The sequence below is a fragment of the Chrysochloris asiatica genome, unplaced genomic scaffold (genome assembly GCF_000296735.1).
Source record: "Chrysochloris asiatica unplaced genomic scaffold, ChrAsi1.0 scaffold00494, whole genome shotgun sequence".
NCBI lineage: Eukaryota > Metazoa > Chordata > Mammalia > Afrosoricida > Chrysochloridae > Chrysochloris > Chrysochloris asiatica.
This window is the reverse complement of record NW_006409012.1, coordinates 582,139-594,485: the sequence shown is the minus strand read 5'-3', so window position 1 is coordinate 594,485 and position 12,347 is coordinate 582,139. Positions and strand designations below refer to the sequence as shown.

Below are 12,347 nucleotides of genomic sequence, written 5' to 3'. Positions count from 1 at the left end.
AGTAGAGGGATTGCTGGATCATAAGGTATTTCTATTTTCAACTTTCTGAGGAAGCACCATATTGCTTTCCAGAGAGGTTGGACCATTTTGCAGTCCCACCAGCAATGCAGGAGTGTCCTAGTCTCCTCACTTCCCAGCCAGCATTTATTGTCCTCTACATTTTTGATCTTTGCTGTTATTGTTGGTGTGAGAGTAAAACTCTTCTGGTGAAGTCTTTTGATGCACATAAGTTTTTAATTTTTAGTATATCCCACTCATCTATTTGTCTGCTTTTGTTTGTGTGGTTTTCAAAATGTTTTGTAGTCTGTGTATTCCCTGAATTAGTGCCCTCACATTTGTCCCTATTTTTCATTGATGGCCTTTCATAATTCTGGGATTTACATTTAGGTCTTTAATCCAGAACCCATGGTATTTAAATAAGTTCAAGCTTCACTGAAGGCTCCGGGAATTGATAAAATACAAATTCAAATGTTTCAACAAACTGATGCTGCGCTGGAGGAGGTCACTCATCAATACCAAGAAACTTAGAAGACAATTTACCTGGTCAACCAGTTGGAAGAGATCCATATTTGGCTTGTTCCAAAGAAATGTTATGTAACAGAATGTGGAAACCATCGAACAATATTATCACATTCAAGTAAATTTCTGTTGAAAATAATTAAAATCTAGTTGCAGCAGTACATCAACAGAGATGTACTTTTGAAATTCAAGCTGGACTCAGAAGAGGATGTGGCTAAAGCAGAGAATACCAGAAAGATGTTTACTTGTGCTTTATTTATTGACTATGCAAAGGCATTCATCTGTGTGGATCATAACAAACTATGAATAACATTGTGAAGAATGAGTGTTCCAGAAACTTAATTGTGCTCATAAGGCACTTGTGAATAGACTGAGAGGCAGTTGTTTGAACAGAACAAAGGGATAGTGAATGGTTTCAAATCAGGAAAGGTGTGTGCTGAGGCGGTTGTATCCTTTGACCATATTTGTTCAGTCTGTATGCTGAACAAAGAATGTGAGAAGCTAGATTATGTGGAGAAGAATGGGCATCAGAATTGAAGAAAGACTCATCAACAACCTGCGATATGTAGATGACACAACCATGCTTACTTACTAGAAGCGAAGAAGACTTGAAATACTTACTGATGAAGTTCAAAGACTGCAGTCTTCAATATGGATTACATGTCAATGTAAAGAAAACTAAAACCCTCACAACTGAGTCAACAAATAACATCATGATAAATGGAGAAAAGATGGAAGTTGTCAGAGACTTCATTTTTCTTGGATCCACCGTCAATACTCATGGAAGCAGCAGTCAAGAATCAACCATCATGGAAACAGTAGTCAGGAAATTTAATGATGATATTGCATTAGGTAAATCTGCTGCATAAGACCTCTTTAAAGTGTTAAAGAGCAAAGACTTCAGTTTGAGGATGAATTCTGAGAATTGTTTTTGCTATTGGGTAACTTTGTAGATCATACTGTTGATTGAGTGGCATTTTCCAACAAATGATGCTGTAGCGTGTTAAGTTTGGAGTGGAATTTTAACGAAATACGAGCTGGTCAGTTTTAAACAGATAGGTTTTCACATTTTGTTTTCAAATGATTAATGTAGTATGCTTTGGCAGAAGTTACAAGCCCCCTTAGAACTTCTGGGGATGACTCTGTAGATAGAGAACCTTAATCATATACCACCCAAACTTTAGCAGATCTACTTTTTATTTATTCTGTAAGTTTACATATTCATTAATCACCTTTGTTTCATAGTTTTAAATAGTTTCTTGAAATATTTATTAATCCTTAATTAATACATTTTTAAAGGGTGATTTTCATTTCTATATGAATTTTAAAAGTAATCTGAAATATTTTTAAATTTATGAGGATACAATTGATGTATTTTTAAAGTCAATTAAATATATTACACTTGTTCTTTGTTTAGTGCCAAAATAGTAGTTCATCTTCACCCAGCTCCTCCTAACAAAGAACCTGGTCCATTCCAGAGCAGTAAGAATTCCTACATAAAACTTTCCTTCAAAGAACATGGCCAGATTGAGGTAAGTTTCTATCTGAATAAAGTTGGACCAGAAATGTATGTCTGTTTATTTCTTTATTGCTTGTTAATATGATGGAATGCAATATTGTATGTTGTTGTTTTAAGTGCCATTGAGTCAATTCTGAGCCATAGCAACCCTGTATAGGGTTTCCAAGGAGCAGCTGGTGAGCTTGAACCACTGACCTTGCAGTTCAAACGACTTTGCAGTCTGACGCATTCATCAGTCCACAGCGCCACACCTATAGTATACTAGATTTTTACAATAAATCATATTTTGACAATAAAATTTTTATGGTATTTTAAACCTTACCAGAGAGTGGAGGATATGACGTGTAGATTACAGTGGGAACAGAAAACAGAAATAAAGGGTTACAAGGAAGAAGTGGAGGCTGGAAATAATGCTAGCTGACTGTAAATTTTTAAGTGACATAGTTTGGTTAAAGGGACTGAGTATGCTGCAATGTAATCTAAGTAGTCTTAGTGTCTGAAAACTCAACAGACTTAAATCAAGTAGTCTAATCTTGACGAATTCCACACAAAAATTAGTTCACACTCGAATAGTTTATATATCTGACTGATAAATCATTGTTCAAATGTGCTCTTAAGGCATTTATTTATAGGTATGTTTGTTTATCTTCCCATCAATATAATAAATTACTATTTTTCTCTGCAGTCCCTTACCCAGTCCTCTTCACATAATAGGCACTAAGTAAATACACGTGCCTGAAGTTATTTCGCTGTAGTTGAAAAGTAGGTTTGATTTTTTTGTGAATATAGGCATATCTTAGCCCTCATTTTCACCTACTTATTTTAAGTAGACAAATTATTTTCTACTTCCTTCATGAAAAGGAGCTCTGGTAGCATAGTGGTTATGAATCGGGATGCTAATCTCACAGTCAGCAGTTCAAAACTACCAGCTGTTCGCGGGAAAAAGATAAGGCTTTATGCTCCTATTAAGATTTACAGCCTTGGACATCCTGTGCAGGGTCACTATGAGTCGGAACCGACTCCACGGCACATAACAACAACAACGTGAAAAATAGTTATGTATTTTTCCTGAAGACTAAGGTGTGCCTGAGCCAAGTCATGGTATTTTCAATAACCTTATATGCATGTGAAAGCTGGACAGTAAATAAGGAAAACCACAGAAGAATTGATGCTTTGAGTTATGGTGTTGGAAGAGAATATTGAAAGTGCCATGGGCTGCCAAAAGAACAAACAGATCTGTGTTGGAAGAAGTGCAGCCAGAGTGCTCCTTGGAGGCCAAGATGGCCAAACTTCCATCTCTCATACTTGGGACATATTGTCAGGAGGGACCAGTTGCTGGAGAAGGATATCATGTTTGGTAAGGTTAGTATAGACATATCTTACCCCTTAGAAAAAGAGGAAGATGCCCAACGAGATGGATTGACCAAGCAGCAGCATCGATTGACTCAAGCGTAGCAACAATAGTGAGGTTGGCTCAGGATCGGGCAGTGTTTCGTTCTGTTGTGCATAAGGTCACTGTGAGTCAGTACTGACTCGATGGCACCTAACAACAACAATGTTTGCCTGGAACTGTGACAAGAAATTTGAAATACAACTACCTGGCCAAATTGATTGGAAGAGATCTATATTTGTGCCCATTCCAAAAAGAGGTGACCCAATGGAATGGTGGAAATCATCAGGAAATATCATTAATATCACATGCAAGTAAGATTTTGCTAAAGGTAATTTAAAAATGACTGCAAGAGTACATTGACAGGGCAGAGCTTTTAAACTGCATTGTTAGGATAAGGATCTCATTGCTGATGTCAGATGAGTCTTGGCTGAAAGCAGAGAATACCAGAAAGATGCTTACCTATGCTTTATTGATTCTGGTTTATTGAAAAGTTATGGATAACATTGCGGAGAATGAGTATTCCGGAACCATGTAGTTGTTCTCGTGAGGAACCTGTACATAGATCAAAGGCAGTCTTTTGAACAGAACAAGGGGACACTGAATGGTTTGCAGTCAGGAAAGATGTGCGCCAGGGTTGTATTCTCGCACCATTCTTATTCAGTCTTTACGCTGAGCAAATAATAAGAGAAGCTGAATGAAGCCATATGAAGAACACAGCATCAGGACTGGAGGATGACTCATTAGCAACGTGCAGTATGCAGATGATGCAACCTTGTTTGCTGAAAGACAAGAGGACTTAAAGGGCTTACTGATGAATATCAAGGACCTTCAGTATGGGTTGAACCATAATGTAATGAAAATAAAAGTCCTCACAACTGGACCAATAAATAACATCATGATAAATAAAAAAAAGATTGAAGTTGTCAAAGACTTCATTTTGCTTGGATCCACCATCAATACTCATGGAAGCAGCAGTCAAGAATCAAATGATGTATTGCATTAGGCAAATCTGTTGCTGCACAAGACTTATTTAAAATGTTCAAGAGCAAAGATGTCAGTTGGAGAACTGAGGTGTGCCTGACCCAAGCCATGACATTTTCAGTAGCCTCATATGCATGCGAAAGTTGGGCAGTGAATAAGGAAGACTGTACAATTAATGCATTTGGGTAACAGTGTTGGAGAAGAATATTAAAAGTACCGTGGATTGCCAGAAAAACAAGCAAATCTGTGTTGGAGGAGGTACACCAGAATTCTCCTTAGAAGCCAAGGTGGCAAGGCTTCATCTCTCAAACTTTGGACTTGTTATCAAGAGGTACCAGTCCCTGGAGAAAAGCATCATACATAATGGTAAAGTGGAGGGTCTGCATAAAAGAGGGAGACCCCAATGAGACCAATTGGCATGGTGGCAGCAGCAGTGGACTCAAGTGTGACAATGATGGTGAGGATGGCGCAGGAGCAGGCATTGTTTTGTTGTGTTGTGCAAACGGTTGCTATGAGTCAGAACCAGCTAACGACAATGTTTATTTAGCTGTATAGATTGAAAACAATCCACAGATGCAGGATTGTTTAAAGTAAATTTATTTCATTGTCACGTTTCTTTTTTGAAAGTAGTCCCCTTTGTATGTAAGGTCAGTTCCTTTTTTTTTCTCCCCCTCTTTTGTGATCTCTGAGGTTGATCTAAGAAAAGAACTTCCTTTGATTTCTTTTGTTGTATCCAAAAATTCTAGACTTAAACTGGAAAAAAAAAGGTTAAGTAATGATTTGTATGAAGATGCCACAGCTTGGCTCTTTTAAAGTGTATGCTTGTTCATAACAGTTTTACAGGCGTTTATCCGAGGAAATGACACAGAGAAGATGGGAGAATATACCAGTTTCCCAGTCATTACAAACAAATAGAGGACCCCAGGTATTTCTTTTTTATATATTTATTTTTTGGTTTATTTGTATAAAAGAAAAATGACACCAACCATCCCTCCTACAGAAGTTTCTTTTCAGCTGGGTTCAGTAATTCATAGAACTGGGAACACAGGACTCAGACACCAGACTCATAGTTAACAGGTTACAAATCAGGACCAGAAATGCTCGGGACACAGTTCTTTAATCAGGACAGCCTTTTCTCAGTCATGCCCACAAGCATGCCTCTCTTTGGCACTTGCCCTCGTGGTCTGACCTCTGCATTTCTCAGATACTGTTACAAAGCTTTTTGTTGTTGTTGTTGCTGTTAAGGGCCATCGAGTCAGTTGCGACCTATAGTGACCCTGTATAGGGTTTCTGAGGAGCAGCTGGTAAGCTTGAACTGCCGACATTACGGTTCAAACCAACTTTGCAGTTAATCCACAGTACCACACCAAGACTCTAAAGCCTCTTTGGTGGTGGTTATGTGCCGTGGAGTCAGTTCTGACTCATAGCAACTCTGTACAGGGTTTCTGAGGCCGTAAATCTTTATGGGAGACGAAAGCCTCATCTTTCTCCCACGGAACAGCTGGTAGTTTCGAACTGCTGACCTTGTGATTCACAGCCCGATTTGTAACCACTATGCTACCAGAGCTCCTTAAAGCCCCTTTAGCGCCTTTAGAGCTGCTGAGAAATGCCCAAAGGACATTCCCAAGTCATTAAGGCTCTAGCTCAAGTGGGTCAGCAAGCCTAACTCCCCAGTTAAGTTTTGTTTTTTTTTTTTTTTTTTTAAGTTTTTATTGTGAATTATGTGGGTTTACATGGGAGACCCAGGCATTTCTAAAACAGTATTTTCAACTCCATGCTTTCTTGCTTCTTCAGTAAGGGAAAGACTCTGATTATTGGATGTCAAAAACAAAATAATAGTACACTAATTATAAATTTACTTTTCTAGCACCTAATTTACTGACTGCTCTGTAGACAGTGAGACACTTAGTAAGCATAAATATTTCCTTACCAGAGTAATTCTCATCATGGTAGACGATTCCACTCATTGATTTCTGTTCTTCATAATCAAGAGTGACATTTAAGAGAACAATATTGCTGAGTGTTAACTTTCAGCAAGGCTGATCTATATTAATTGCCAATTATGGACAGGCAGTTTATCATTTGCCCAAATTTTAACTACAATTATTTTTTGCACATTTGAAACCCTGTTAAAAATATTCTGTGTAGTAGCTTACTAAGAAACAAAAATGAATGGGTCATGTAGTTTATAGCTAAAGTATAACATAGAATAATGCCATTTATTATATATTAAGTTTTTCTTTGATGACTTAAAGATCTTTCTGTATAATAAGAAATGTTTTTAAAGGAAGCTAGATGTAATTGTATGCTGTTTTTGTTTTCAGTAGGTCCTTTCCCACCATTGAAAATACAATGTGGTGGGCTACAAACGATTTTGTTTCCTTCCAATTTTTTTTTTTTTTTTAACTTTCTTCTTTTGTTTTTCAGCCAGGAAGAATAAGGGCTGTCGGAATTGTAGGTATTGAAAGGAAACTGGAAGAAAAAAGAAAGGAAACTGACAAAAACATTTCTGAGGTAATTCTTTCACAAGTTCTTAAACCATTGTGAATAAATTTTAAATGTCGATGGAACTGATTGAAGAATACTCGTAATGAGTTCGAGTTCCTGTATATAATAGTTTTGGAATCTGGGCTAGCTTAGCTGAGAGAAGAATGCTTTTCTGTGACCATTAACCCCAGCCAAATACCACACAGTTTTGGGCTGATGACCACTTGGGAACCAGACAGAGAGACAGAGTTGCTCAAACCAGCCCACCACGTTTATTATGAGAACAGCCCTGACTATGTACATTATAATGTTTATGAAGCTACATCATATATGAGAAAATTGAGGTCAAAGGAAAAGAAATGTAGTTAAAATCAGTTCTGCATTAGAGTCTATAATTAGTTAATATGCCTAAACTTCTCATTATTTTTCCATGTGTCAATGAAAATGGTGTTTGATTTTTATAAAAGAATGCTATGAAGTAATTCTTTATTTAAATTTTGACAGTAAATTAGAAGTAAATTTTATTTAATGCTATATATATGTTGTTGTTGTTAAGTGCCATTGAATCGATTCTGACTCAGTGACCTTGCATCGGGTTTCCGAGAAGCAGCTGATGGATTTGAACTGCTGCCAACCTGGTGTTTAGCAATCCAGTTCTTAAGTTGCAGTGTCTCTCCAGCATATCTTCTTTGGACTCTGCTATGCATTGAAATAAAAAAGTATGTCAGTCAAATAAAGCCTAAATTGCAAATAGTTATTGGGTACCTATTATGGATCTCCTAATTCAAAATATTTGAATTAGGGCATTTGACTTACGAAGTGCATGGTCTAGTTTTTGCTGACTATATATTTATGGTATATTCCCTGTGTATTTCCTGAAAATTGGCAGCTGAATCTAGAGGCTTCATTAGGGTTATGTTTGATCTCTTTGGCAAGATTGTGTGTATTATTAATATATATTTAATGTAATGGGTAAATGTTCCAAGTTGGTTTCATAACACTTTAAAAAGTGTGTGTGTTTATTGTAAATTATATATTGCTATAAACTATATTCTTGAAGTTTACTACATTTATAAATGCTACACATCTTTCCTAGTCTTTATAGTTTCATTAGCCAAGCATATAACTCCAGAAACTATAGTTTTAGTTTTACTCATTTTTAGAACTTTGATGTGTCTTTTAAGCTTCGTTTAATGTATAGAATGTTTTGTCTTCATTCCTTTGTTTTCCTTATAATTTCTCAGTGACTTGCCCAGGCATTTGAACCAGTTAGGGGCCTATGGGCTAGGTTTTCATGATCGCACATGTTCCTTTATGTCTTAGTTTCCTAGAGCTGCCATTAATGAATAAAGTACCACCAAGTGGGTGACTTTAAAGAACAGAAATTTGTTGTCTCAAATTTTTGTAGGGTAGCTCTTTTCTGAGGATTCTGAGAGAGAAATTATTCCAGGCTTTTCCTAACTGTTCTGCCAATCACCACATGGTATCTTTTTCTGTGTGCCTCGATGCTCTGTTTTATAAGATACCACTCAGATGTGATTAGGATTCACATACTACGATGTGACCTCATGTAAACCTAGCGGATCACATCTTCAAAGAAAGATCCTATATCCAAACAAGGTCACACGGGTACAGGGGTTGAACTTCAGCATACCTTCTTTTTGGATCCAATTCTCAGTCTATATAACACTTTTGTCTTCTATATTTCCTATAAACTGGGAACTGGAATCAGAGGCTTCTACAGGTTCATGCTTGGTGTTGTCTTTTCAGTGGACAGAACCAATGATTAATTTATTGTTTTTACTCTAGCATACTTCACAAGATCACACTGATACTTCTTACCCAAATTTAGGACTTTTGCTGTTGTTTTAAGTGCCGCTGAGTTGGTCCTAATTCTTAGAGGACCCTGTATGTATATGATTTCCAAGAAGGAGCTTATGGGTTTGAACTGTTGACCTTGATATCCTACAGTTCCACGCCAGATATTATTTTTTATGGGTCCTGGTGTGGTATTATAGGATAAGCACTGTACTGCTAACTGTGAGGTTGGTAGTTCAAACCCGTAAGTAACCCCTTGGGAGCCCTATACAGGGTTGCTATGAGTCATAACCAACTCAACTGCACTTAACAACAACAATACCAAATAATTACTAAAACAATTTAAAAGAATTTTTAATATATATTCCTCCTGTTCTTCTCACAGTAAAAATAGGTGAACTTTCTGTTGCTTGAGCATTTAGCTACCACATACACTCTCCTCTTTAGCCTTCATTTAGTATAAAATTTTACAAGTAACTATATGTTTAATAAAGGATCCTGGTGGCACTGTGGGATAAGCAGTGGACTGCTAACTGCAAGGTTGCTGGTTCAAACCTGCTCTGAAGAAAAAAGATGAGGCTTTCTGTTCCGTTAAGATTTATATGTAGGGCTGCTATAAGTCATAGTTTACCTGATGACAGTGGGTTTGGTTTTGGTTTTTACGTGTTTAGTAATGGAGCTCTAGCGGCACAGCGGAGAAGGATGTGGCGGTCAGCTTTTTATCATAAAGATTGTTGTTGTTAAGTGCCGTCGAGTCAGTTCCGACCCATAGCGACCCTGTATAGGGTATCCGAGGAGCAGCTGATGAGCTTGAACTGCCGACCTTGCAGTTCAAAGCCACTTTGCAGTCCAATACATTAACCACAGCGCCACACCAGGACTCCTCCATAAAGATAAACAGCCCTGGAAATTCCTACTTTGTCCTGCAGGATTGCTTTGAATTGGAATCTACTGGACGACAATAGGTTGGGATTTATATGTTAATACTCACTACTTCTTATATTTAAGGAGCTCTGGTAGCGTAGTGGTTATGAATTGGGCTGCGAACCTTAAGGTCAGCAGTTTGAAACTACCAGTTGCTCCGCGGAAGAAAGATGAGGCTTTTTGCTCCTGTAAAGATTTACAGCCTTGGAAACCCTGTACAGGTTCGCTATGGGTCGAAACCAACTCGACGGCACTTAACAACAACAACAACAATAACAACTTCTTATATTAGGAGGTGTGGCACTGTGGGTTAATGCGTCAGATTGCAAAGCCGTTTGAACTGCAAGGTCGGTGGTTCAAGGTCACCAACTGCTCCTTGAAAACCCTATACAGTATTGCTATGGGTTGGAATCCACTCGAAGGTGATCCTCCTCTGGTTATTTTGCTTGTCTGAAGCTCATTCTTTAGTAGATTTTTCAGGAAGCAGAACAGTATTCCCTGGAGTTCTGGCATGCTGATGATAATTTGTGCTCCTTATGCATGCAGCTCGGTTTGGGATTTGGAATCCTTGAGTGACTTCAATATGCTACTTCATATTGTTTTTTCTTTCTGGCATGCATGAAGTGTTACTGTTGAAGAACACTGATGATCTAATTTTCCCCCTTATAAGTTACTTGTTGTTTTTGTCTACATGTCCAAAGAATTTTCTTTCTTTTTCTTTGAAATTCAATAATTTTAGTGTGCTAGTTATTGTAGATGTTATTCTCAGGCACACAATGTGCTTTGTCAATGTATAGTTTAAAAAATATTTTCTCTTTTTTTCATTTTAGGAACATTTTTCTGTGTTATAATGTTCACTAATTGTTGAGGTTTTCCTTTTCAGGGATTCCCATGTACGTTGTATGTTACATGTATGTTGCAGCTCCACTGTCCATCTTTACTATTCATGACTGTGTTTCATTTTGATTTTAATCTTTACTCTTTCTCTAGAAAAATTTCCTTTTCCACCTTCTGTTTTTCTTAGTGTCATCATTTATGTTCGGTCTAGTGGAGTGTTTATTTCTGAGGTGATTTTTTCTTTTCAGTTCTCTTCTGAATTCTGTCCTAAGATTAGTTTTACATTATCCTTTCATATCTTGTATCATTTTCTTAACACAGTTTAGCTCATTTTGAAATCGAAGGTTAAGTTTTTATCTGATCTATGGATATGTCTTTCTGGTATGATTTTGTTGTTGTTAAGTGCTGTCAAATTGGTTCTGACCCATAGCGACCCTGTATTGGGTTTCCAAGGAATGGTTGGTGACCTTTTTTTTTTTTTTTTTCTTTTTGATGTTGACCCTCTTGAGTATTCTCTTTTTTAAAGTTTTTATTATGATTATGGGAGTTTACATGGGAGAACATCAGTTTTACATTAATCCTATTGTGTTTCATTTCATTGCAATGATTACAGTCCCCTCCATGCATCATCAAATAACCAAAGGGTACACCCCACAAACCCGTCCCCTGGCCGTCAGCATATAGCCCCTCTCCCTCCCTGAGTTCAGTGTCCCTAGTTGCTCGCTCCATCTGTCCACGTCATCGTCTCTGTCTCCATCCCTGGCGTCACTGCCTCTCTGGGTAGGGTCCTTGATCTCCACTCTTCTCATTTGGTGGTCCCAGGGACCTCTGCTCCTGGGCTGCAAAATCAATAACTCCTCTCCTTTTGGCAAAAAGCATCTACCTCTACATTTCAGATCCTCACAGTCAGTCCTAATGGCACTTATTCACTATTGTACCACAAGAGTCCTATCCCCATTTCCTTTCGCCAGCTTGGTCCCAAAAGATTGGGAATCATTTAGTGGAGATTCTACCTACCCCTCCCCCATCTGGAACTAGACTCCCTCTTGAAAGCTTGTAAACCAGTCACTTCTTGCCTTTATTGTTGTTAAGTACCGTGGAGTCGGTTCTGTCTCATAGTGACCCTGTACAGGATTTCCGAGGCTGTAAATCTTTACGGGAGCAGAAAGCCTCATCTTTCTCCTGTGGAACAGCTTGCCCATCCCTATCAACCCTGTGTACTGAGGGGGTGTGGGAGTGATCTTTGCAGTAAAAATTTGTTCCCTCTTTTGAGCTACTACATCCATAACTGTAGGTAAAGTTCATCAAATTTTAGCGGGTTACTCTTCTTTTTTTGCCCCTCTTCTTTCTTCTTCTAGTGGAGCCAATGAAGCCAGGTCAAGTGGGTACTATCTGCAAGTATGGGTGTTCTTGTGCAACTCCCCTCACTTCATATCAGCTGGACACTGCACTCTCTGCTCTAGTCCTCTGTGGCCATGTCACTGCCTCTGGGCCCAGGAGTCCCTGGGTCTTGCTGTATTGCTGGCCATCCAGGTCTCCACCCAGGTTCACAGGAGTCTGTTGAATGTGGTTGGACTTAGCTCACAACCTCATTTCTGTTTTTTCCCTCTCTTCCCCTTATTGGTGACCAGCGTGGTCACCAGCCAGACCGCATGCCTGCTCATGTATTATCCATGAGTCTTAGTCTTGGAAGGGAGTTTGCTCTGAGGGGACCCGACCACTTGCCTTGAATGAGTCTTAGTCTTGGAAGGGAGTTTGCTCTGAGGGGACCCGACCACTTGCCTTGATGGCTCCTGGGCAAACAGCTTACTTGTTCTTGTAGTAATCAATCAGACTGCCATTATTGTTTCTGATTTTTCCTGCTGGTCT

General features: G+C 38.4%; 1 protein-coding gene across 1 annotated transcript in view; it reads left to right on the top strand.

The window, feature by feature from the left end:
- The window catches only part of VPS36 (vacuolar protein sorting 36 homolog (S. cerevisiae)), a 96,930-nt gene that overhangs the window by 44,578 nt on the left and 40,005 nt on the right, over positions 1-12,347 (top strand). The window contains exons 4-6 of the mRNA XM_006877428.1: positions 1,937-2,051; positions 5,248-5,337; positions 6,840-6,926. Coding sequence (XP_006877490.1) covers positions 1,937-2,051; positions 5,248-5,337; positions 6,840-6,926 — 292 coding nt within the window. The remainder of the gene's footprint in view (positions 1-1,936; positions 2,052-5,247; positions 5,338-6,839; positions 6,927-12,347) is intronic.